The following is a 27,200-nucleotide window of genomic DNA, read 5'->3' as shown; positions in this document are numbered from 1 at the left end:
AGGTTTACTTAATTTACTCTATGGGTCTCCGTCTTTGAACTTAAAAAAATAAAAAAATTCGGTTGACTCAGTCTCAGTTTTCCAGCAGTTATTAATCCCATTCTGAATGCTTGTTTGTGGGTTGAATACAATTGAGTGTTAATCTGGCAGCCTAGGATTGCTGGGGGCATCCGTCCCTGCCCTGGGGCTCACTTGTATCTGTCTCCCATACACACACAGATGCACACATTATCCCTCTTGAAACTGGAAGTCATTCGAATGTCAGTGCTTTTCCTGTTTTCTTTCTGGGGACGAGAAAATCCCTGATGTCAAGATTTCTAGCGGAAAGGTCAGTCTCAGGTTTGTAATAACTGGGTAATTGTCTCTTAAAATAAACTAGCATCTCCAGGGCTGTAAGCTTGTCTTCTTGGCTATCTGGATGCGGAGCTTAATGGCTGCGGGCCTCTACCATTTCCTGTGGCCCTGTGCAGTCATCTGGAAATGTGGTGAACAGTCCCACGGTGCGGGAGGGCCAGCTGCTTTTTCTGTAACAGGAACGTGCTGGCTCCTGCCAGTCCCTCCACCCTTTATCTTCTGCTTTCTGGTCAGGAGCCCCTCTCTGTGCTTCTATCCTTTCCGAGTGGTCACCACTGGTTTGGACTGGTACACTGTCATCTCTTGTAGGCTGCTCACCAAAACCAATGCTAATTGTTCCAGGAGCTAATAATTCCTGCCTCAAAGTTGAGTCCATGTGCTTATTCAGGACTGTTCAGGTTTTTCCCTGAATGAGTGATGGGTTCCTGATCGAGAATATTGAGGAGAAACCCTGGGAGGCTGCCTTTGCAGTGTCCTGGGGAGACAGCCATGCATTGGTGCTGTCTTTTTTTTTTTTTTAAGATTTATTTATTTATGATACAGAGAGAGAGAGGCAGAGGGAGGGAGAAGCAGGCTCCATGCTGGGAGCCTGACGCAGGACTCGATCCCGGGGCTCCAGGATCGCACCCTGGGCCAAAGGCAGGCGCCAAACCGCTGAGCCACCCAGGGATCCCTGGTGCTGTCTTAAGAGCAAATCTGGTTCCATGAAAATAAGCCCACTTAGGTGTTTGATTTCAATGAGAGCATTCCAGATCATGCATCTTTTCAAGTTCTTCCTTAGGATGGAAGAATTTACTTATAAGGCACTAAGTCAATGGAAGTTTTAAGAACAGAATATTTAAATTGTTTTCTTTCTCCTATGAACTGAGCCTTTAAGCTTGCTTCAGGATGGCGGTCCCAGGTACTACTGCACTGGCCTAGGGTGAAAAATGTGGATGGTGTCTAGAGGCCATCTGGGAAGTGGTGAGCTAAGGGGGCATGGTGCACTGAAGGAAACTGAGGGTTCTGGGCAATTCCCGTCCTGGTCAGGATGCAAGTAGCCACCCAGGAGAGCACCTGTTGTCTTGGAACCTCACTGTAATTGGTGGCATCAGGAGACAGTTGGAGGTCATCTGTCCCAGGATCTGTAAGGCTCCTCATAGCAGCACATGTTGGTGGAAGGTGGATTTCCCCTTCAGCAGAGCTGGCATCCACTTTCATGATGCAAATCACTTACCCAGCAATGCTCCCAGTTCAGCCCTGTCCCCTTCTCCCAATCCTGGTCCACACAGACATATTCCTCTGAGACTTACCTAAGCATCCATCTGCATTCATCTCAAAGGTGTTTCATGCCTAGGGCTCTGGGAGAAGTCGTCCTTGGTGATGTTTCACAGAGGTGACGCCACACATCATGGTGGGTTTCTCTCTCATGGGTCTGTGCACACATGTATGTGTACTCTGTATACATGCGGACATAAGGTATGTGGTTATACTGTTGCCACATGCAGCCTCCCAAGGGGTTCACTGGATACCATTAGGGTCTTTGGTGTGCTGTGTCTGTTTGAGGTCACAGTAAGATAGTGACAATCATGAAATTTCCAGGTGGCATTTAATGGCTGGAATTAGAAACCCATCCTTGTACTTCAGATCTAGGGGAAGCTACCTTCCATGGCTGTCTTTGTTTTGTTCAGCCTCATTGAGCTAATGGCAGGTGTTGCCGCAGAGGTCAGGGCACCTTACTCTGCTTGGAAGGGGAGAGGTTCTTCAGATGAGAAGTCCTCCCCTTCCTAAAGCTACACCAGTGCTCGCTTCACTCCAAGGATTGGAGAGGAAAGCTCCTTGCCCTCTTCCTCTAAGCTTGGGACAGTGAGTTCTCTGGCCTGGGAGGTATTTCACCTGAGTCTGGGTGACTGGTTGGCAGGGGCGGGAAAGAAAAAAAATGCCAGTTACAGGCCAAAACTGGGCTATCCCTAGGTCCCATTCAGCTTGTACATTCTCTAACTCCTAGATGTTGAAGCTTCTTTAGAAAGTGGCTTTAAGAAACCTCAGCGCTGTTAAGAATACCATTTTGTGGGTCCCTCGTCCTTTATAACTCAGCCAAGTGATCGTTGTCATGGCAACAGAGCTGCGCCTGCAAAGGCTTTTCTAATAACATATAAGGGGCTCTGGAGCTTCCTGAGGTTGTTGGTAATTATCTTCTAAAAAAAATATGTTCTGAATATTGTGAACACTTTAATGGGCCCTGTTGCATCCCACTGGGGACTTCTGAGGGCCATATCAGTCCCTTACCTTAAAATAAAAAGACTACTCTTCGTTTTGCCTTCTTGTTTTGCATATTCTTCTATGGAAAAAGAATTGCTCTCCCATTTTTACATAATGCCTTGCACATAGTAGGTACACAAATAATTTTATTTACTCAGGCAAAACTGCCAAGATCAGATCCAAATACTCCTTATTAGATTATCAGTTAGGTATGCTTTTTCACTAAGTGTTCTTGAACCTCAAGCCGGGCAGGCCTCCAAGAGCTCACAAGGGTCAGAACTCTGATAAAGAACTGCTCATCACCCACTCCTGGGAGCTCAGATTTAGCCCCAGCTACCAATTTGCTAAGAGTACCTGTTCTTCAGGATGGGTTCTTGTCTGATTGAAACAATTTTATTTCTCTCTTGGTTTCTTTTATCTGCATCTATCTATGGAGCCTTTATTCTGGGCCATGCATCTTGCCAGACATTGGGAATTCAGAGAGGGCTAGGACAGTGTGGCTGTCTGAAAGGAGGTCTCTATTTAGTGGAGGACACAGGCCCGGGATGTAGGAAGCCCAGGAGAGTATTACAGGTGTGGTAACGCATCAGTGTGCGTGGGGAAGGGGGAGGTGAGCTAGCAGTGGTCTGGTTGCCTGCATCTCTCCTTTCGCTCTATTATTCCATCCTTAACTGCTCATGCTGGAGACCCCTGAGGTGCTCATTCTCCATAAGGCAGAGGAGAAAGCTTACTCCATGGCCACCTTTTTGTACTGAGTCACTCTGAAAGCTATTTAACATCCTAGGCATGGGGGGAGCCAGAGGTTAATGGGAACCAGGGACTACTATGTGACCTGTACATAGCTTATATTGAGGCATTGGCCCTCACATGTTGTCTGATGCTTCTGAGCTTTCTCTTTTACTCAGGACCCAGATTTACAGTTTTACTTGTTGGCAGGGGACCTCCCAGGAGGGGTGGGGAGCTTCACCAGCAGGAGCCTGTCCTGGCAGCAGGCCCCAGTGTCTTAATGGGAATAATACGCAGTGAACAGTCTCTTTTGCCATGCCCCACCTCCAAGTCTGGGACATCTGGTCCACCTAGATTTTGCCTGGAAGGGTCCTTGTGGTGGTGGAGTTCCCAGGGAGTTTGGGAAAGGGATATTGGCTGATAAAGTACCCCAGTCCCTTTGACCCAAAGCATGGTTGCTGGTCTGGCAGTGAGTCAGCATCACTTGGGAGCTGGTTAGAAGTGCGGATTCTCAGGTCCACTTGCAGACCTTCTGAGTCAGAATCTGATTTTAGCAAAATCCCCTAGTGATCACATTAAAGTTTGAAAACTTACTGCTCTAGTTCCTGTGTGAAACCTTACGGCCAGAGTAGCAAATACAAGGCATGCATCCTTCCATTGTTCATGCATTTGTGGCAGACACTGCTAGCTGATCTAGGCACCCACTTTTCCATCAAGTCCAGATCCAGCCTCAGAATCCTTCTTAACCCAATGTTCCAAACATCATTAGACAATTAGAATTAGCCCAGAAGGTAAAACCCATTTGTCCCACTCCCATCCCACCTTTGTGAAGAACTCCTCTTAGAAAACAAGGAATGCCTAGCTCTTAAGGGTTGAGAATTATGTCCCTAATTATTCCCCAGGGAAGAAGAAAGAAACACAAGAGCCCACTGAATGAACAGCTGTTGGCAACCAGAACATACACAGCACAGTGGCAATAAATCAGACCCAGCTGGTCCTCTGGGGTCAGGCAGCGAGCTTGACAGAGCAGGGAAAGCCGCTGTGGTATCTTGGCTCCTTATTCCCCCTCAGGACATGGGACCAGTCCAGTGCTTTCTAGCAGCTTCCTGTTGGGTTTGTTTGATGACTGAGCAGCAGTTAAGTTTAAACCACTCACAGGTGGTTATTGTCCTTAGGAAGTGTTTGTGCTCTGTTAGGGGAGCTAGGGAATAGAAGGGTATAGAAGAAAAGAACAGAGGGCAGGAGGAGTAGTAGATCTGATCATTGTGTAGCAAGGTCACGTCCTATCCTATGACTGGCTCTTGGAGGCATCTTATGTGGGCCAGTAAGGTTAACCTTGAAGGATCATCAGGATACTAGAATTGTGTCCTGTTTTAATGGAAGTTGGGCAGGACCAAAAAAATGTGTTCGGGGATACACATTTATCTTCTGCTTCTACGAGCAGCAGCTTCTAACCGCTAAGGACTCCTTGCATTTCCCCAACATCTATGGACCTACCCCAAGCTTTTTAAGATCATATTTACTGAACAGATGACCTTTTGAAGTAATATTTGAGTTGTACACCTTCCCCTTTTACTTTAGAGGACTATAGTTCTGAATCTGGAATCATTTGTGCCAGATTTAATGCAGTTCCAGTACAAGACAAAGACAAAGGACTGTGGGTGGTTGAGTTGGCCAGAAGCAGTAAAGAGGTTTAGAAATAACTGAGAGCTATAGTTTTTGGTTCACTTCACTACTGCTTGACCTTGAGACTCAGCTGGGAATCAGAAAGTAAAACCAGTTTATGGCCTTGTATTAACACATGGAGGAGCAGGATTGGCCGGCCGGTAGGGTCCTGTGGATACTTGGGTTGGGGCATGGGCTGCTTTCATGTCTGCCTGAGCCTTATACCTGCTTTCTCTGGTTGGAAAAGCCAGCTTTCTGTTGGCTGTTTCCGGGTTAGTTAGAAGAAACCTGATCAGAAACCATCCAAAGATTCATCCAGAAACTATTTGGGGAAGGTGTGGCTCGAGATAGAAATGGAGGGGAAGACAAGAAGGAGATGGTGATGAGTCCATGTGAGTGACCTTAGACTAAGCTGGGTAGGAAATTAGCAGCAACACAGAAGCCTGACTGCATCCTGTGTGCCACTGATGGAGTCTTGGGTGATGCGGCCTGTCTTCCTGTAGAATCTTACATCTTAGCTTCCCTTGATTAGTTCCCTGTTACAGTGGTAGGTGGCGTGTGCAGCAGGCATGGAGAGACAAGTGGGGAGCAGAGGGAGGTCAGGAAGAGAATTGGAAAAGAGCCAGTGTTTCAAGTCTGGAACTTGAAGCTTGACATGTTTGCCAGTTCCCACATACTGAGGTTTACTAGGCACCTACTATGTCCAAAGATGTGCACACAATCCATTATGTGCTATTTTATGAAGTGTCACTTCCTAGAAAATAAAGAGATCTCGAATTTGACTAGGCAGGGATGAGGTCCCCACAAAACTGGATTACATAGGGTCCTCCTGGATGGATTTGGGAAAGGATGATCTTGGGAAGAGTGATCTTGGGGAAGGATGCTTCTAGTGAGTAGGGAAAGGTCCTTTGTATGAATAAATAGCACCCTGCTCCAAAGGAAGCTGACAGGAGGTGACATAAGACCATCCGTGTCCACCCTGAAGCCAGGGCCATGCAGACCTGCCAGCTTGTACATGTAGTCTAGCAGGGATGTGGCCACAGTGGTTTGGATCTTGCTGATAAAGCAGATGTTTGAGTAGCAGGGTTTTTATTTTCCTTCAGTTACAGCAAGGGAAAGGGGCAAAAACCAGACTTCTCATCCATCAGATATTTTGAGATGTATTTGTAGCAGTGATAGGTCCTGAAGAATGTTTAAAAATTCTACAGACTCAGCCCTGGATACACATCCTGAATTCTATGTGTACCTTGGGCAAAGGACTTCACTTCTCTGAGCTTCCCTGTCCTCATCTGTAAAATGAGAATAATACCTACCTTATAATGATACCTACATGAGGAGTAGAATAAGGTTTTTAAAATTGAATACAGTGTGCTTGCAACTCCCTATTTGATTACAAGGACTCATAAATGGTAGCTATTCCTAATAATTTGGAGAGCAGCAAGACTGCTTCCTGAGAGTTGATTGTCAACACATTCTGGCGTAGTGTAGGGATGTACAGAAGCCGCTTAAAGGAATAGAGTAGCTCTTAGGCCAGTAACACATGAGGGTAACCTGATTCTAGATAGCAGAGGTTTTATTTTTATTTTTATTTTTTTTAAGGATTTTATTTATTTATTCATGAGAGACACAGAGAGAGGCAGAGACACACAGGTAGAGGGAGAAGCAGGCTTTCTGCAGGGAGCCCAATGTGGGGCTCAAGACCTGAGATCATGACCTGAGCTAATGGCAGACGCTCAACCACTGAGCCACTCAGGTGTCCCTATATAGCAGAGATTTTAAAAGTAAATTATTAGTCAGAGGGGGAGGGTCTGGTCACCAGCAGAAGCAGAATCAAGGGACAGCTAAAGAGACAGCATCAAGGGCTCACTCTCCGGGTTTCATCCCTTTAGGGGAGGTGAATACATCAGGCTCTCTCTGATCCCAAAGATACCAGCTGCCCTATTCTGTGTCCATATTGGTCATTAGGCCCCGTTCTAAATTATCTGGCCTTCCCTGAAGGCTGCTGGGAGGTAATGCCCAGATCAGTGGCTGTAAACATCTTATCTACCCAACAGTTCCATTTCACCAGCCAAGAAAACACGGCAGCCTGCATCTGCTTTGCTGGCACAAGCTGTCTTCCTTGAGTTGTGCACCTTGGCTCCAGCGGGAGCATCTTTTCTGCGCCTGTACATCCGAGGCAGACCCTTGCAGTGGGCGTTGATGGTGGCAGATGTCTGGGGGCCAGTGGCATTTCCTGGTTGACACCCCCACAGCATTTTCCATCTGGGCACTGTTCCATCCGACACAGCGGCAGGGAAGGTTCCCTGTTGGAATGCATTTGCTGCTGCTTGGTCTTCCCCAGAGTGTGAGCCGGTCCGTGTGTTTGTGTTTCCATATTACCACTCTCGCTTTGCTTTTAAAACAGCAACAAAGAGAGAGGAATATTGGTCTTTGTGGCTGCCAGTACCGTGCATGCCAAAATCTCGTGCTTGCTGAAGCCGCCAGATGGTGGTAGGACTGTGTGTGGTTTTGTTTCCTCTGCTTTTTGAAAAGTCGTGAAGTGGGAGAGGCTGGGGAGTGTGAGCTTGGCTGTAAGATTGTCAGCTGATAACAGTTTGGAGCGTCTTCCACCCCGCATGTGGGCACAAGGGTGTCTTCCCAAAACGTGTTGCTGACCCTCCCCAGCATTTGCTGAGTGCACAGTATTAGCTGTCCCGTAAACACCAGCTGGATTGTCCATCGCCTCTCAGGCGCATACAGTAGCTGAATAATACAGTTTTTCAAACAGGAAACTCCATGTGTTTTTCTCTTCCGTGAAGATGGAAGCCGGTTGTTAGGATTGCCATTGTAGCAAAAGGGAAGTTATGCTTCCTTTGTGGGGGAGCATTAAGGATTTATTTTTAAAAATCTGGGTTTTTTTCACTTTTGTCCCAAGGGATCCCACAGGACAAAGAGATCCTTCCACTGCTTAAAATACTGCTCACATTGCTCATCTGTGAGTTTCCTTGAAATCAGATGGTGTATTTGTTGCAAGAACGTTTGGGTGATCTAAGGTGCACATGCAAAAAGCATTGGGTCTTCTTGAAACCATCGCAGGGGTTAACATAAGGTGTTCGGATGCTGTTCAGCGATTGAAGTCTGACCAGTGTCTCTACTGAGCAGAGCCAGCTTAAGTGGCTGATGTAGATGGTAAACGGTCTGCATGGTAACCTGCAAGACCAGGAACTGGTTGTTTCTCCCCCTCCCCTCCCCTAAACAAATGTAGGGCATCAAATGATTCCACCTTTTCCCTGTTGTCCAACTCTCTATGCCCAAGGATAAAAATAAAATGCTGATGAAGCCAAAAGAAACACAGTTAATTTGTTCTTAATATCCTGAGTGCCTTCCTTGACCTTTAATGAAAATGATGGTGCCCCTGACAGGAACCAGCCGCCTCACAAACGCGCGGTGACAGACTTAGGTGTGTTTGGCAAAAAGAGAGAAGACAGCCAATGTGGGACTCCTGAGAGGGCGTAGGGTGCTTCTTTGCTAATTAAATAGGCAAGAATGTGATGCTGAGCAGTAAGGAACTGCTGGCTTGTTGCTTGGCGAGTTTTCTGAGGGACCTTCCAGCCTGAAGGTCACCCTAAAGATTTCTTGCTTCTAAATTGCGAGGAGCTGTATGTTCCACAAGGGCTGGGGCTGCCTCCCTTTTCGCAGCACTTCCTTAGTATTTGCTGAGGGTGGGAATGTGGTCCTGTCTCTTCTCCAGCATCCTGGCTGCCATGAGATGCTTTTCCTTAAAGGAGGAAAGAGAGCTAGTTCAGCCTGGAGGTCCCCTGGAAAATCCACTTGCTGGAGCCTCAGGCCAGGACGCCCACCTCCAGCTGAGGTGCAGTTGGTTCCCTGCCTGGGTGCCCTAGTGCTCCCTGCAGACCCATTATTTACTTGGCTCAGCTGTGCTGGTACACCTACTGGCCTTTGGACTTGGCCCTTTGGACTGGATATTTGAATGTTTCATACTCTTTGTTAGCTAGGGCGTCATGGTTGAATGTTTCCAAGGATAAGAATTGAGCTCCCCTCTTTCTTTTCTTTTTTTTTTTCTTTTTGATTTTATTTATTTATTCATAAGAGACACACAGAGAGAGGTAGAGACACAGGCAGAGGGAGAAGCAGGCTCACTGCAGGGAACCCAATGCGGAACTCGATCCCAGGACCGCAGGATCATGACCTGAGCCCAAGGCAGATGCTCAACCACTGAACTTCCAGGAGCCCCTCCCTCCCCTCTTTCTTATTAGAATTCAGGCTCACACTCAGGTCCCAGAGACACTTTTACTCCCCCTTTTGGAGTCCAGGTACATCACTTAGAGTTATAAGAACCCTGAAGCCCACCTGCAAGATTGCAGGAGTGGGGCGCCGGCTTCCCAGGCAGGTATGGCTCAGGCGTGTGTGCGGAGCCATGGTGGCCGCGGTGAGGGCCGGCCCCCAGGCGTCCCCCAGGGTGGCAGATGGTGTCCCTGGCCGCGCCCTGATCACTCTGGCCAGAGCGGCAGCTGACGCATGCTGAGGCAGCTTCTGTGATGCCATGCTTGGGCAGCCTGCCAGCCGGCCGTCAAGGTGAAAGACACCTGACATTTCAAGACTTCTGGGCTCTTGAAGAGCAGGGAGGGGCTTGAGAGAAAGGACATACGTGCTCTTTCCTTGTACACCGAACCCCCGATATTACAACCCTGCCACAGGCCATTGGCAGGAGAGCTCCCGACTGTCCTGTGATGGTACCGAACAGCCGATTCCGTGGGACCTTTCCTTTCTATCCTTTATGGAAAGGAGGCTGGTGACACCACTGTCTTCATCTTTGCAATGTATAAATAAACAACAGAGATGGAGGGCCAGGGACACCTTCAAAAGCAGGCTAGCCAAGGACAGCTGCCTGCCTGTTTTTGAGGCCTGGGGCACCCGAACGATTGAAGCTCACTACAGTCAGCTGAGCGTGAATCTCTTGATACTACAGCTTTGAGTTCCATCAAATGACAACTTTGTTGATGCCCCACTAAGTACAAGCAGACCTTTCCAGGGCAGACCCCTTCTCAGCCTGTGGTCTCCTGAGATGTTGGGAAAGAAGGAATAATCCGGGCTTTCACAGAAACCGCCCTTTGTACAGTTAACTTGCCTTCCATGTTCTCATTAGCCAGCTCCCTGGAGAAGAGCCATATTTCAAGGGGAGCAACGAGGGCTCGTCCTATGGTAGCTGGCACGTTGACGTGGACAGTCACTCCAGCCGGGCTAGACTTACTCTGGTTTCTGGCTTCCCATAGGACTTGGTTGATTATTGCCATACCGGAGCCCTATTTAATTGACCCGTTGATATAACCGGCGCTCTGTATTTCTCTAGAAACTGAACCAACCCCTGCCTTTAGTAAGCTCATAGCTGGCAGGCTTCTCTCCATATATCTACACAGTATGGACCATCATTAAATTATTTCATTATAAGGGATGTGCATCTTCGGAATATGAGTGTAAAATCAAGATTGGTTATTTCTTTTTTTTTTTTAAGATTGATTATTTCTACGAAAGAAGTAAAATGCATAAATGCATAACCTTGAGGTTAGAAGCAAGTTGCCTTTAAAAAAGAAATAGTGTCATCAGTTGACACATGGATGATGCAGTGGTGAAATGAGATTGTAAAAAATCTGGGATAGTCAGACTGTTTCACAAGAAGCCCAAACTCTGAACCATACGTGATGCATTTCGTGTGTGACGTGTGCAGCAGAGACCTGAGACAGGAGTCAGTGCTGGTGTTTGTTAGAATATAGTCATCCACATTTGAGTCTAAGTGATTTAGACCCTTCCTGAGGTCACACAACTAGTGAGTGGGGGAGCTGGGCTTGGAATCCACATTGTTTGACTTCAAAGCCTAGCTCTTAACCCTATGACTCTACTGCTTTTCTCCTTGATCCCCGTGTTAATTCGGGAGATGGCAGGGAGCTGGCGCCACGACTCCAGATTAGCCATGGTGAGCGTGCCGCTGTGGGAGCTCCGTCGCTTGTGCGGGCGAATCGGGGTCTGCATGTCACTCAAGTACCTGGCATGGGGGGGAATGCAGCTGTGAAGGGGCCCCCAGGACTCCTTTGAGGTCAGTGGGGAGGGGACAGGTCACATACCACAACAGGTAAGATTTGTTGTGGATAAAACAGAGGTATTTTGGAAAAAGATTGCTGATAAAAAATATGTCACAGGTCGACCTACAGCCTTATATGATATGTTTGATATATCTGGTGTGTTTGGTGGTTGTATGCCGGAACCACACACGGCTACCCCTGTTAGATCTTTTAAACTTTAACCAGGTGGGCGTAGGAAGCAATTTCATGCATCCATGTGCAGCAAGGATGGAGCATCTCTCTGGGCTAGGGTTGTATGGCCCCTGTGGGTGTCCTCTGTCACCCATCTTCAGAGACACTTTGGGGCAGTCAGTGCATCGCTGGTCTGCATCCAGATAGAAGTCACGAGCTGTTGAGTGGCTAGACGTCACCTTCTTACTCCACCTTGTTCCTCTGAGCCCGTGCTGGTCTCACGAAGGAGCTCTTCCTAAATACACTGAGGATGGGTCTTCTGTGCCTGGGATTGCGGGATTTTCTGCCTCCCTTTCATGGCTGTGTGGATACTTCTGGTGTCTTACACTTGTGCATAAGCTACCTCTGGAGGAATTAATGTGTCCCTAGGGCTGTAGGGGAGAGAGTTAGTGCCTTTTGACTTTGTGGGGAATGTCAGTTGTGTATTTTGAAATTACTGTTTCTTTAATGGCAAGTGGAGTATTTTCTTCATTGCATGAACAGGGGATGCCTGTTATCTCCGAGCTTAGGAAGCCCCGGGGGTGGGCAGCAAACTGAACAGCCTTTTGGAGCAGCTGCAGTGTGTTTGTGGGGCCGCTGCTGTCCGGATGGATGTGTCAGCTGTGGCTTCTCCAGGCCCAGCGCCAAGGTCAAGGGAGCCCTCTTGAGAGAAGGTCACTGGTCCCCTGGGCCAGTGGTTCTCAACAGGGGCGATTTTGCCCTCCAGGGGGACATTTGACAATGTCTGGAGACGTTTCTGGTCATCATGACTTGGGGTGTGCTGCTGGCATCTGGAGGTTCGGGTATGCTGCGGGATGCCTTGCGGTGCATGGGGCCGCCCCGTACAACAAAGAAAGATCTGGTCCAGGACGTGAGCAGCGCTGGGGTCCAGAAACCGTGCAGTAGGTGAGCGGGCCCCTCCCTTGGAGCCCTCTCCTTCGGAGGCTTCAGAGACATTCTCCTGTGCAGGGTTCCTCTGACTGCTAATTAGGCCTCCGACAGCATAGGCCCTCAGAGGCCCTCCGGGAGGCACAGTGACTTATTGTGGTCATGCGCTTCCACCAGGCGCTTCTTAAATCTTGTTCCCCCACCCCCCACTCTGCCGCAGAAGCTGGGCCCGACAGACCGGCTTTTAAAGTCCTCGCTGGCCACCTGCACGCTGCAGACCCTACCGTGGCCCATGCATTATTCCCCGCGCTGTGTGGGGAGACGGAAGCCGCCTGCAAATGAGGCGGCGTGGAGGGATGGGACGATGCCACTGGCTGCATGCCTCTGTCCTGCCTCTCCGCAAAGCCGCTGTGGCTGGTTGCAGGCTGAAGGGTGTATATAGTAGCCCTGTCGGACTTTGGGTGGTGGTGGGGGACGACAGTGGCTCAGTGTCTTCTTATTTTCTCCTGTCATCCCCAAAATGGCATGAAACAGTTTGTATTCTGTTTGTGACTTTAATGTGCCTCTTTGTCCTCAGTTGGAAATGTCTCCAGCTTGTCATAGCAGGTAAAGGGCCTGTGGGGATCCGTGAAAGTGAGGCTTGGATTCTGCTGTACCACTTCCCAACCGTGTAGCCCTCACGCGTTAGGTACCTCTACTGAGCTCCAGTTTTTCCATTTGTAAAGTGGGGACAATAATCTTAACCCCACAGCATTGCTGCAAAGATTGCGTTCCCTGCAGCATTTCATAACTGCCCCCCTCCCCGCCCCCGGCCAGTGCCCCTCAAGGGTCAGGCCCTTGTCATCATCTCTGGAGTCCCTGTGATTCTTGCTGCATGATAGATCCTTACCACGGGGTGCACTGAGTCTCCCAAAGAGCTAGGTCGAAGTCTTAACCATCCCCTGGTACCTGTGAATGGGACCTCACTTGGACATGAGGTCTTTGCAGCTGTAAGCAAATTAAGGTGAGGTCATTAGGCTGAGCCCTAATCCAGGACACCAGGTGTCTCTGTAAGAAGACAGAAATTTAGACAGAGACGCCTGCAGAGAAGGAAATGCCTTCACAGGTGCCTTATGTGAGGAGGGATACACACAGCAGTTGTTGCCCCTCAGCAGTGAAGACTGAGCGTGGAGTGACACATTGACAAGCCAAGGATTGCCTGTAACCACCAGAAGCTGGGAAGAGGTGGCGAGGATTCTCTCCTGGGGTTTCCATGGGAGCACAGTCCTGCCCACACCTTCCTGTCAGACTTCTGGCCTCTAGAAGTGTGAGACCGTACACGATGGTGGTTTTAAGCCAACTGGTTTGGGGTGTTGGCTAGGACAGACCTAGGAAACTGATGCAGTCCTCAATAAGCATTTGTGGAATTTTTAAGTGTTTTCTGGTGCATTCCGCCGCAGCATTCATACTTTGATAATCTAGCCTCTGGACTTTATTCTTTTTTTCTCCACCATCTGTGTCCTTTGCCATTCATCCAGTATAGATCAGCAGCTGATTTTGTGCCTATGTTATTTATAAAAACCTGTGCTTGTTAGGGGAGAAAGTTCTTACATGTACCACATTGAAAAGAATGAGGATTTTTGCCATAAAGTATTCTTGGGTCCCTCAGCAGCCACTGACAAGGCCGCTGTTTCTTTCAGCAGCAGGTTGCTTCCTGGTGCTAGGGGGAAAGCATAGGAGGCCCGTGCTTCCCTTCCCTCTTCTTTCAACCTGCAAGAAACAGAACCAAATCAAAGTGGCTTTAAAAAATAAGGACACATATATGCTCTTGCAAGACAGGAGCTCCAGGTCCAGAGGTTGACCAGGCTTTGTGAGTTAGCTTGAAGGCTCAGGGAGGTCACTGGGGACTCGGGCCCCTGTGTCTTCTGTCCCAAGGACAGGCGTCCCTGTGTTCATAATGACTGGGCAGCCTGCTTTCTGGGGTCTCTTTGGTCTCCTGATGTTAAGATCGGGGATCATTTTCTCTACAGGCCTCTGCAACAACCTTCTCTCATCTTTGTCCCATCCCTGAACCAGCCACTGCCAGAGGGGGTGGAATTAGGTCCACTGGCCCAGACTTAACCATCTGAGGATGAGTGGGCTCTGGAGAGACACACAGTGCCCCTCTCCAGATTAGCAAGTCTCACGCAGTGTGGGTGGACAAAATAATGCCCTCCCCAAAGGTGTCAACGTCTTCATCCCCAAGACCTGTGACTGTTACCACAGTGCAAGGCAAAAGGGACTCTGCAGCTGTGATTCACTTAAGGATCTTGAGATGGGGAGATTATCCTGGATCATCCAGCTGGGTCTGTGTAATCACAAGGGTTCTTACAAGAAGAACGTAGAGGATCAGTGTCAGAGAAGATGTGAGGACAGTGCAGAGGTCAAGAAGAGAAAAGATGCTAAGCTGCTGGCTTTCAAGGGCCTAGAAGAGGCCACAAGCCAAGGGATGCAGGTGACCTGTAGAGGCTGGAAAAGGCAAGGAACAGATTCGCCTCCAAAAGGAACACAGCCCTCTTGACACCTTGATTTTAGCCTAGTGAAACAGATTTCTGACTTCCAAAACTGTAAGATAATAAATACTATGTTGCTTTAAGCCAGTAAGTTTGGGGTAATTTATTAAAAAAAAAAGGAAAGGAAAGGAATATATACCGTTGTTTCCATAGATTGGTCTCGTATCAGTATAGACCTTTTCTAAGACTCTTGTATTTATTTTGAATATTGTATAGCGCGTATGTAGGAGACGCACAAAGATTTATGGATTAAGCAAAAGACAAACCCAGCCCCTGGTCCTGCCTCCAGGTGTGGCCAGGCCAGCCTGGTGGTTTGCTCTCCGAATGGTAAATGTTCTTTCTTTCAGCGTCAGTGCTGGGTGTGGGGAATACAGAAACAAGTGAGATCTTGTCCTCACTCACAAGCTGCTGAGTGTCTCAGCCAGCCATTTGATTCCATAAATATTCTCACTGTCACATCGGAGCTCTTCCAGATGTCTGCTCCATCTTTGTAGCTAAAGCTGGTTTCCTCTAAAGCTTTTTCAAACTTGCTGATTTTTTTTTTTTTTTTTTTTTTGGTAAGTTTTAGCAAGGGTCAGAAAGAGCATAAGATGTTAAGCACATCCACAGATAGAGCTATTTTTAGGGTGCCCCATGTTGCTTCGATCAGCAGTCGTTCCAGCAGACGGGTGCTGGGGTCCACAGAGGAGGTCATCTCCCTGCCTCCTGCCTTGTGCCAATTGGACAGAGACGCTGCTGTTTGGAAGATTTCCTGGCAGTTTTTCTTCCTCTCCTGTCCGGGCTTTCCTGTGCTGCTGGGCCCCGGCCATGAGCACATACAGCTTCTCTAGAAACTTCTTGTTATCATACTGAAGTTCAGCTATTTCTGGAAAGCCTTGGGCTTTCCTGGGGAATGACCCATGACCGGTGGCCATCCATGGAAGGTTACAGACATAATGGAGTAGAGAAATGGGGCGAGAGAACCAACCGTGAGTGATCTTTTGCAACCCTAGAAGTCTCTCTTGAGGAAACTGAGGCATGGGTTGTTAGTGAAGCAGCTGTCCGCTACTTCACTCCCAGTGGTAGCATAGCAAGGATTGGAGCTCAGTCTTCTGGCACCAGTTGGACATTTCTGGGCTCTACAACCAGAATCTGAGAGCCAGACTTTAAAGGCCTAATGCCCCTCATAATGGGTCCATAAGTAAATTTAGCAGCATTTATTCTAGGCTCCTGCCTCTGTCCCTGCCTACCTTCCTTTGTCCGTAGTAAGAGCCATATATGCGGAGTGTGTGAAAAGCTTATTAGGCTCTGGAAGCTCAGCCTGGGTTGGAATCCCACTTACTAGCAGCGTGACCTTGGACAAATTCCTATCTGCAAAATGGGGATAGTTGTACTAGCACGACCAGGAGTGTTTCAAGGATTGAAGGAGTTCGTGTGTGTCCGTCACTTATCCCAGGGCCAGGCACAGCCTGAGCTCCCTGCAGATGACTCCCCTGCCCCCGACCTGCACTGTAGATGCCCACGTGCTATTCCCAGGGCAAGTCTGCCTTCTGTGCTTTATTTACCCTGCTCCCTAGAAGGGGATTTGCCTTCCAGTTTTTACCGTTGTCAGCAACATTTCGATGACTGTCCTCGTAGGTAAGGATTTGCTCTCGTCCTTAATTGTTTTCTCCGGTTCAATTTCTTAGAAGTAGAATTGCCAGGTCAAAGAGGGACTTGTTTTTAAAGGCTTTTCTGGTTAGACGCTGCCAAATTCTCCTCCAGAAAAGTACTAGTTGACACTCCTCCCAGCAGTGAATGAATGTGCCAGTTTCCTTGCATGGCCAGGTTATTAACTTTTAATCAAATGAAGGCCCAGGAAAAATAGGAGATATTTCCCTGGGGATGAAGTGTTTCTCCTCTTTGCTTATAAGCAACAAAAGCTCCGGAGAACCTGGAGAGCGAGCCCAGGAGGCAACAGCGCGCGTGCCAACAGCGCCCTCTGCTGGTTCTCCCTGGTGGAGACTGGTGAGCGGCCGGAGATGGGGGTGACCAGGTGCTCTAACTCCTGAGAATGGCTGCAGGTGCCAGGTGCTAAAGGGCAGCATTTTACCAAGACTCCCGGCTGCTTCTGCCCAGCTTCAGGTGGCCTTTAGCTCTTGCTCACGTTTTCTTACAGCAGTGTCTCACAGCTGGGATTTTGCTTCCCAGGGAACACTTCCTACCGTCTTAGAGACATGTCTCGATGTCATAAATCGGGGTATGTGTGTTTTGGGGGGTGCTACTGATTTGTGGAAAGTCAAGGCCAGGGATGCTGCTGAATACCCTACAATGCACAGGATTCCCCCCCACCCCCCAACAAAGAATCATCTGGCCTGCATGTCAGTAGTATCCAGGCCGAGAAACTGTTTTTTAGAGAAGCAGGAGAGAGACACCTGGGTGACTCAGTTGGTTAAGCGTCTGCCTTGGGCTCAGGTCATGATCTCAGCATCCTGAGATCGAGCCCCTTGCTCAGTGGGGAGTCTGCTTCTCCCTTTCCCTCTCAAATAAATCTTAAAAAAAAAAAAAAAGCGCAAAACAAAAAGGAACGAGAGAATTGTTCTAGAAGGCTTCTCTCGGGCAGCCCCGGTGGCTCAGTGGTTTAGCGCCACCTTCAGCTGAGGGCCTGGTGCTGGAGCCTCGGGATCAAGTCCCACATTGGGCTCCCTGCATGGAGCCTGCTTCTCCCTCTGCCTGTGTCTCTGCCTCTCTCTCTCTCTGTGTCTATCATGAATAAATAAATAAAATAAAATAAAAATAGAAGGCTTCTCTTTTCAGACTAAAATTGGATTAAATTTAATATTTAATTTTAGGATTGTTAATATTTAAATTTAATATTTTAATAAGTTTAATATTACTATTATCACTAATTTTGTTGTTGTTCTGGAAACCTGTTTTGCACAATGAAGTGGAAAATAAGAGGAACTGAAATAGCACATTGGCATTTCTAGAAGAGTGGGCAGAGGGAGAGACACGAACCATGATAACATCACCAGTTAATAAGGGAGGGCATTTTTTCCCCCTATTAACTCAGCTACGGTACCTGCCATAAAGGCCTTGTCTGTGAAAATTAGTGCTTTATTTGACACTCCTCCCACCCCCCCCTCATTTCATGAATCCCAGTATTTTCATGTTTATAATTGCACTTTCCAGTGCTTGATGCTGAATTCCCATCTGTGGTTGTAATCTCCAACTAAATGCTGATTCAGGCATTGTTTCTAGGAGGGGAACTTAACGAGGGTGTCTGAAGGGAGCAGTATGACAAGGATTTCGGGAAAAATCAAACTGAATTACACCTTAAACTCTCATTGTTGAGTCTGAGGACCTCCTTCACTGGTGTGACCCGAACGCTCTAGAAATAACACTCCCTGATTTCATTCTGCTTTGGCCTTGCTTGTCTTTATTACTTGTGTTTTAGAATATGTATCTTGAAACAGCTAGAGTGGCCTTATTAGCTGTTCTAAATAACGCTAAGGGGATTATTTTGCCAGAAGTGGAAAGCAAAACGAAACAGGACGATACAACGGCTTTTTCCTTAAATATCAAATACTCCATTTGTCAGACTTCAGGTCATGATCTGTTAGTGGGTTGTGAAATCCATTTTGGGGTCATAGTCGGCATTTAAAGAAAATCAGAATAAGAAATATTACTGGGCGTTGTACATAGTGTAAAAGGTCCCTTTCATTGTGGTGATTGTAGAAAAACATGTCACCATAGAATTACGCGTGCACACACATGTATGTGTGCACATACGCGTGGTGAGAGGCAGTGGCTTAGGTGTCACCCCATGGTGAAATCTGGCCTGTTTGGGGATGATGATTTCATTTTCTTTTCAAGATTTCATTGATTCCCACTTGTCTTCTGTCCTCAGCTTTGCCTGTGTTTCTCTTGCAGGTGGAACCCGGGAGATTGGCTCTGCCCTGACCAGGATGTGCATGAGGCACAGAAGCATAGAGGCCAAGCTCAGGCAGTTTTCGAGGTGAGGAGTGCCTCCTGCCCCGATCTCACAGGCCCTCTCTGGTTTCCGGTGAAGGGTCCACTGACTTGCCCCAGGCATCAGCTGTTTCCCCGTAGCTTTGAAATGCCCATAGCCCATCACGCTGCTCACTCACCAACAGGTGTTTGTGGGTCATCTGCTGCGTGCCAGGCTCTGGTTCATGTGCTGAGGATGCAGGGAACAACCCGATGGCCTGGGTCCCTTCCCTCGGGGAGCCTGCACCCCACTTTGAGATCTGCTTTGTGCTCCTGTGTCTTTCTCCTCACCATCTGCCAGTGTGAGAGCAATGCGTCCACCCTCTGCAGAAGCCTCTGGAAGGAGAGCTGCAGGACTGGGGGGTGGGCACACCCGGACCATGTGGGTCCTCTCCGCTCACCGTGGAGGATGTTGGTAGTGATGGAGCCCTCCATGCTGCCAGCCTCTTGTCTGTCTTACCAGCATCCAGAATGGGCAGACCTGGCAGCGGTTGGCATGGGGATCTGGAGTCCCCAGTGTTCCAGTAAGGGGGAGGACATTCTTCCCAGCAGATTTGCCCGTTCTGCTGTATGGATAGCAAGTTGTGTGGGAGGGGCTGTCCCAGTGAAATACCTCTGACCTTCGTGGCCGGGCCACCATGGGAGGTGGTGGATCGTGATGGAAGGTGCCTGGTGTTGGAGGCAGGCGGGCCTGGGTTTGAACCTGGGCTGGCCCCTCAGGCACTATAATCTCGGCTGCTGTAAAATGGGGTTCTTGTGAAAATTAGTGGAATGTCCCTGCATCTCTAGCATAAAGCGCCTGCATAGTGGGCGATGAAATCTGCCTTCCTTCCCTCCTGCTCGCTCTCAGGTGGTGCTCCCGGACCATGCAGCACCTTGTCTCACACTTGCCATCCGGGTTTATTTGCAAGCCAGTCTTGCAGTTACCCCACCCCATTTTAGTGATAGAGGGAGACACCAGTTCAACAGCAGTGCTTATTGAGTACCTGTTGTATGCCAGGCACGGTCTTAGGGTGTGTGGGGTGTAGCAGTGACTGCGGCCGTGCCCTGCTCTCATGGGGCTTGTGCTGTAGACACTGCGTACACCTCACACAGCCTCAGAGGGCGGTCAAGGCCACAGGTAGAATCCTGGGATATGAGATAGGTGCCTGCCGTTCCATCCTGGGCGGCTCGGGAGCCAGTCTGTTCAGAGGGGAGATTTGAACAGAGACCTGGAAGAAACAAGGGAGTGAGCTGTGTTGATGGCTGGAGGGAGTGTGTGTGAGGGAGGAAACTCCCAAGTAGACCCTTGATGAGGAAAGGAGGGAATTGTACCAAGAACTGAAGATTTTCCGGAGGCCCATGATCAAAAGTAGTGTGAGAACACCTTCAGCGAGTAATTCTCACCAGTGCAATTTTAGCGACTTACGGGCACTTGCTCATTTTTCTACAACATCTCTGTATTGTAGGAATGCATCCATTTTCCTTCTATTACACAGACATAAACCCTGGTGGGGGGGTCCATGCCTTGCCTGGTTCCTCTGTGTGGGGAGCTGCTTGAGGACAGTGTGCAACATGAGGAGATGTACTTGGGCCGGGGGGGTGGGGAGGAGCGGGTGCCTTCCCCACTCTGACCCAGAAGCTGGCTGCTTGCCTCTTCCTCCTCTGGGCTGTCCACAATTAGTCTACATTCATGACTTCTAGTCCTGAATGTGCATCAGAATCACGCAGCTCGTTTTTAAAAAATAGTAATGCTGAGGTCCCACCCTGTAGGTTTTTGTCAGGCATTAGGTCTGGGATGAAGCCCTGGTGTCGTTACCTTTTTAAATAAAGCTCTTTAGGTGCTGTTGCTGTTGTTTTTTTTTTTTTTTTTTTTTTTTTTTTAATTTATTTGAGAGAGAGAAAGCAGAGTGTGTATGCTCAAGAGAGAGCATGAGCAGGGTTGAGGGGCAGAGGGAGAGAGAAGCAGGCTCTCCGCTGAGCAAGGAGCCTGATGCAGGACTTGATGCCAGGACCCCGAGATCATGACCTGAGCTGAAGGCAGACGCTTAACTGACTGAGCCACCCAGGCTCCCCTTTCCAGGTGCTTCTGTTGTGCAGCCAGAGGGTGACCCCACTGGACTGTGACCTGCTTGTGAACACGAGTTAGAATATAAGCAGGGGAGACGGGAAGAGGGCTCACTCCAACTTGTCAGGTTAGCGGCTCCTAAAAGTCACTGAAGAGCATCCTGAGAATGACTTTGTTACAAAATGGGGGGATTTGGATGTGAACGTGAGCTTAGTGCTCAGTCTGCTACCTTGTGTGGCATCAAGTTCTCATGACATAGGTAGTTTTGACTACCAGGTATAAACCTTGACAACAGAATGTATCTGTTTAATTTCTCCTTTTCTTTCTTTTTCTGGTAAAAGTGCTTTAATCGATTGTCTGATAAATCCACTTCAAGAACAGATGGAAGAATGGAAGAAAGTGGCCAACCAGCTGGATAAAGACCACGCAAAAGGTACAGGGGCAAGCCGTCCGCTGCATGGTGGCGTGCTCCGAGGAGAGCTGCGGATGTTGCTGGCTGCTGCCTGGTGCCTCTGCTGGTGTCCCCCTCAGGGCCCCCTCTGTTCCCACTTCTCCTGGAGGCCTTTCAGTGTTGGAGGATAGGGAGTCCAAAGTGATCACATTGCAGGACTCAGGAAAACCTCCCACGGTGGCCGACGGCCCCATCTCTCTATGGTATTGTGATCTGGTGAATTAAATGTGAATGGTAACAACAGGCTTCAGTGCCAAACATTCATTCGTAAGGCACATTTTGAAAGCCAAACTATTGATGACAGGAGCTAACCTTGGGTCTCCTGCCCAGAAAACTACCACTCTCTTCCGATGTGCTTCAGCAAAAGTGTGTCCGCACCTCATGGGCCAGGCAGACACACCTCCCGGGTTGGTTCTCCTGGAACCACAGGGTGGGGTGCCGGCAGCCTGGAAGGGGCAGGAGACGTTCCTCTGGGGGTCATATGCCCTGGAGTGAATGCTGGGGAGGAGAGGCATCTGGGGAGATATGAGGAGAGGAAGCCAGGATGAGGGATGGCTAACAGCGGATCCCATCAGAGCATGTGACCATGTGACCGAGGGCTCTGAGTGGCGACACGGGGCTGGGGGGAAGGAAGCGTCCGGGAAAGCTGCAAGGGAACTGGCCTGAGTTGGAAATTATTTGAGTAGGAGAGAAGTATCAGAAGCAGCTGTCCTTTCAGAAACTGGATGTTTCCGGGTGACGGAGGTGCCAGTGACAGAAATGGGAAGTCCAGGAGCAGGTGTACGCTGGTGGGGGAAGAGGATGTAGTTGTTGGGGGGGATTGGGCCACCCCTCATGGGGTCCAGCGCCGGCCTTGGCTAGAGTGTGACAGTAAGACTAAGGAAGCTGGACCTTTCCACGCCGTCCCATCTCTCACGTTGGGCTCTCGGGTGCTCTTTGCCGAACTGTAACATCTGGCCAGTGTCTTGCCACGTGGGTTCTTTTTCGAGCAAAGCACTGCTAACTTGGGCCCTTGGGAAAGCAAATCCTATTTTTCAGTTTCCTGATACATGGGCTGAGAAATTGTGGATTTTTCACTTTTTAGCAAAATATCCCCAAATGACGTCTTTCTTCACAGCTGACATAAGCAGATACAGTCAGGAGAAGACCAAGGTGGGTTTTGTGGTCTCTCCTATTCATAACCCCTTTGCTCTAAAATGTCAGCACAAGATTATGGTCATAGGGGATTCTGATGAAGCTATTTATCGCATGTCATAGTTTCTGCTCTCTGTGATGAGAGGAATGGTTGTTCCTGAAATGTTTTCCCGTTGAGCAAGGTGGTAACATTATTCAATATTCTGTTCTCTCTCTTAGAATATAAAAAGGCTCGCCAAGAGATAAAAAAGAAGTCCTCGGATACCCTGAAGCTGCAGAAGAAAGCGAAAAAAGGTAACACTACAAATTCTGCCCTTCATAGTGTTACTTTGGGGAAAGGAGCACGTGCTTGGTTTGTCTTTGGAGCCGAAAGCATCCGATTCAGACTTCCTTGCATGTGACGGCCCTGGAGAGCAGGATCACATAGACTCCGTCTGAATTCAAGTTCTCACGTGCAGAGTATCTATTAATTTGAGGTCCTTGCAAAGTTGTGCTTGACTTGTTCCCTCCCCCAACCTTTGTCTCCAAAATTTGACAGTTTCCATGCCTATTGTGCGTTGTAATGAAACCTATAAATTTCTTGGAAGCCTTGGGATAACGCATAAAAGCCTTCATGCAAATGTCCTCTAGTAATTACTATAGAAATTATGTCCTTTTCTCCTCCATCTTTCACAGCCTATAATCTCTGAAACCCTTTATTAAGCCTTGTGAGAATGTGAGAGGTGGCTGCAGTGGGAGTGTGTGCTGTATGGAGGGATTTTTCATGGTGTTGGTGAGGGTAGGGGCTTCCCGGGGAAAACCAGAGACTGGTGCAGTGTGGCCCTTCCCAGCTCCCAGGTTCCTGTCGTCCACAGACTGGCCCGCTGTCAGATCGGCGACCCAGCTCTGCTCTTCCAGCATGGACTGGGAGTGTGCAGGGAAAAATCTAGCTATATCCACGTTGCAAGCATTTGTGACCTTTTACTAAACCCTAAAATCTAGGGACTCAAACTCAGGGTGACATTCTTTCCAGAGTATTATTCTTGAATAATACTTTTAATAATTTAATATTTAATATTCAAATTTAATATTTAAAATTTAATATTTAATAATACTTATTCTTGAATAAGCCTTTTGAATTTGTTGTCTCAACAACTGACAAAGTGATTTGTTTTTTCCCATGAGGCCTCTCTGTGTTGAATGTTGGTTTGGGACAATTTTTAGGTAGAAAGCCCCAAAGCCAAATTTCCTCTTTTCCTAAACAGGCGGTTCTTACTGGAATTAGAGGGAAGTATAAGTATATTCAGAGAGGTAGAGTAGTTTGGTGGAAAGGGGCAAGGACTGGACAAAGTTTTTAAGCTTTGACATTTCTCAAAAATGTCCTTGCAGTTCTTGTAAAAACTGTAAAACTATATCACAGTAAAGGCGGGAGAACTTTCACCCATCACTGGATTTTCTGTTAGCATCAGCCTCACTTGTTCATGTTGGATGTGTTTTCTTGGTCTTGATATTTTGAGTGTGTATTCTCTCTCACTGGAGCACCTGGGAGCTAGCATTGGATGACTACCAGGGTTTATGGCCAGTGACATTTTAGTGACTCTACAGAGAAATGCTTATGTAAATCAGATGGCCATCGCTTCCATCGAATGGGGTCCCCTGGAAGAGCTGGCTGGTGAAAATTTGAAACTGATTTCCATGTCGTTGACAGCTTGGCAGCTTTGAGATGAAAGGGATTTGGAAGGAAGGTCCAGGGAAGATACTTAGAGCTTGGGAAAGGTTTGGAAGTTTGGTAAAAAGGATGAGGGAAGAAAAAAAGAGCTGTTTTCTCTTAGCTGTTCCAGAGTTCTCTTTTCCAGAGATCTCAAGCTCTTGGCTACAGTGATAATTCTTTTATCTGAATTCTGCATGGAGGCTGAAACAGTCCTCATCTGTCACTCAAAGTCCCTGGCATTGTCCAATTAGCAGAATTTGGACCCACAGGGAGAGCCTGATGGGTTGATTGCAGTGCTACACAAAAGGAAGTTTCTGGCAATTAGACTTGCCCAAGCATTGGCCCAGGCTGCCTAGAGAGGATAATGAGTTCCCCATCAAGGCACCCGATAGAAAGAGTCAGGACGCCTAGCTTGCTGGACTGTGTAACATGAAGAGATGCTTCCAGTCCCAGGACTCCGTATAATTGGCGATTGGTTGTGAGGCTTTGTGGGGCACTGGGACCTGAAGGCGGAGAATGTGACCAGGGGTTTCTGCAGCATTCTCTCTCAGTTCTAGGCACATAGCTCGTGGTTTCAGGTGCCGTGTCCTTCCAGACAAGGTGGCCATGGTGGTATAGTTATGTCTACAGGCCAAGTCAGGTCAGTAGCTTGGAATGTTCCAGATGATTTCCTAGTTACTCCAAACTACAGCCAGAAAGCAGTTTCTTTTCCTTTACAAAAATATTTTTTCTAAAATATAGAAGTGCATTTTTTTTTGACCCAAGTGTACACATTTATGTATTTCTGGGGTGAATGGAACTTTCTAGAAGGTACCAGAGTCATCATCCTGACTGTTTATACTGGAGTGCTCTCCTAGAAGATGGATAGCCTGAGAATGGAGAAGGAATGCTACAAGTTAAGGGCCAGCAGAAATCTGGTTACTTGAGGCTTCCAGTTGTTTGGGGTCTGGTTACGTGACGTGTCCCTTTCTGCCAGAACTCTCGAGGCATCTGCGTCACCTCCCTCAAGTGGTGGCTTCCTGGACTCTTGCTTTCAAAGCATGGGTAGTCCCTTCTGAGATTTACACTATGTGTTAACAATGGACACATGCTAAAACTGGAATGTTTTACTGTATTAACCCTTGATACTTTTTTTTTGTCCAGATAGAACTGAATCTGATAACCAAATAATCACTTCCCCCTTTTTTTAAATCACTTCCCTTTTAACATGTTTTCAGATCACCAAGTAGGTTTCTGTCGTGCCTTTTTATTTTTTATTTTATTTTATTTTTTTAAAGATTATTTATTTGTTCATAAGAGACACAGAGAGAAAGGCAGAGACACAGGCAGAGGGAGAAGCAGGCTCCATGCAGGGAGCCCAACATGGGACATGGGACTCGATCCCTGGTCTCCAGGATCACGCCCCGGGCTGTAGGCGGCGCTAAACCACTGAGCCACCCGGGCTGCCATGTCGTGCCTTTTTAAAAAACTGTGATCTTTGATCTAAAATCTCTTCTAACTCTCCTTTTCAAAATTTCAAATGCCGTTGTGCATTTAAGCATGGTGGTAGCACTGCCCGTGACATAGGTCGACACATATGGGATGTCATTTTTGTATGTGACTCATTGACTTTAATTTTCACTCTGTAGCTATCACCGTTTGTCACGTGCTTCATTTGGCTCTCTTTTTTTTTCTATAATAGAGTGGTAATTTGTAATCTAAAGGTATTAAAATGTTACCATTGGGAAAAAAATGTTTTTTGGAGGGTTTGGTTAGCTTTTTATCTCCAAACCATCTTAAAACAACTTGGCATCTGCTCCGGCTATGGGTGAGTGTACCTGTTCTTGTGGAAGGCAGGTTTGCCGAACACCCACCAGGAGTAAACAGTGGGCAGATGTTGGGGGCTACAGAGATGATACCTGCCCTCTGAGAAGTTCCAGGCTGATGCCTAGGGTTAGGGACACAGGGCAGGGCCAGCCTTATTGACGGGCGATGGGGAGAAGACACAGGAGGCGGGAAGATAGTGATGTGGTTGGTGTGGAGCTGACCCAATCGCCCGAGCTCTAGAAGGCATCTGATGACGTCAGCTCATGGCCTGTGGGGTCCTGGAGCTGGCCATAACTTCACCGGGGACATGAGCGTGGATTGGATGTGGGAAACATGTTACATTATTTGCCTGCTTTTGCCACCTTACTGTACAAAGTCAGAAGCCTTACTTCTCATTTAATTAACTCTTATATTACTCTTTTAAATTTAAAAATTAATTATGGTAAAGCCTTCTGTTTCAATCTGTAACTACTAAAAGCTGATCAGGGACTTTCTTTGAGGATGCTAAAACTGGAACGTTTTACTGTATTAATCCTTGAGCCTGACATTTCAATAACTCAGTCTATCATTTTTGACCAGAGGCTGCAAAGCGAATACTATTGACCAAATAAACAGACTCTCAGAGTTCCGGACTAACACATTCTTTGCTGTTATACTAAAATTTTAACTTTTTTTTTTTTTTTTTTTAATATTCATCCCTGCTTAAATTTTGTTTCCTGGGTTTCCCTAATTACCTTTCAAGTTGTAATGAAGTATACTTGAAAGAGTTTCTTGGTAAAGCATCTTAATTGGCTTCTTTGGGGAATATATTCTTCATCTTTCTTCTTGGAAACTGTGCCGTGATCTCTAGGGGGTGATGCTTTACTAACTAGGAAGGTTTCTGTTTAGATGAGAAAGGAAGTATTAGCAAGTCCGGGAAGGGAACGTGGACACGCAGCTCTTGGTGGAGGTGGGTCTCATTGCCCTGATAATAAAATGCAGTGGCAAGCTCCGGACGTTTTAAGGAAGGTAAGACTGCTGCTCGAATCTCAGTTTGACTTTATTATTTTCCTTTTTGTGTCAATTGTGTGTCCTGCACTCTCACCGTGCGCCCCCCGCCAGTGGACGCTCTCGGTAAGTCTACCATCCCGACTCTCTGGTGGCTGGTCACGATGTGGTCCTTGCTGTGGGCTTTCCATGGTTGTCCAGGCCTATGCTAGTTGCCCAAGTTTTCCTGCCAGCTCAGCTCGGAACAATCAGTTGTGCCTACTTAATTTAATTTTCCATAACTTTAAAAGAAAATCATGTGTGTATGTGTGTGTTTATTAATCATTTTCTTTCTTTGGTGTTTGGCCTTTTCACGGCTTAGCCCGACATCCTGAGGGCCTTTGCCTCATCATAATTCAGTATTAGACTCATGGAAAGAAGAAAT

General features: G+C 47.7%; 1 protein-coding gene across 14 annotated transcripts in view; it reads left to right on the top strand.

The window, feature by feature from the left end:
• MTSS1 (MTSS I-BAR domain containing 1) overlaps positions 1 to 27,200 on the top strand; it is a 161,839-nt gene that overhangs the window by 107,824 nt on the left and 26,815 nt on the right. For 7 of the 14 annotated variants that reach the window (XM_038555470.1, XM_038555463.1, XM_038555474.1 and 4 more), the window contains exons 4-7: positions 18,584 to 18,668; positions 21,050 to 21,141; positions 22,513 to 22,587; positions 26,891 to 26,902. In XM_038555470.1, coding sequence (XP_038411398.1) covers positions 18,584 to 18,668; positions 21,050 to 21,141; positions 22,513 to 22,587; positions 26,891 to 26,902 — 264 coding nt within the window. The remainder of the gene's footprint in view (positions 1 to 18,583; positions 18,669 to 21,049; positions 21,142 to 22,512; positions 22,588 to 26,890; positions 26,903 to 27,200) is intronic. The other 7 variants (XM_038555476.1, XM_038555468.1, XM_038555473.1 and 4 more) reach the window with 1 other exon arrangement.

This window comes from Canis lupus, chromosome 13, assembly GCF_011100685.1.
Source record: "Canis lupus familiaris isolate Mischka breed German Shepherd chromosome 13, alternate assembly UU_Cfam_GSD_1.0, whole genome shotgun sequence".
NCBI lineage: Eukaryota > Metazoa > Chordata > Mammalia > Carnivora > Canidae > Canis > Canis lupus.
The sequence above is the reverse complement of the archived record's forward strand: the minus strand, read 5'-3'. Positions and strand labels throughout refer to the sequence as shown.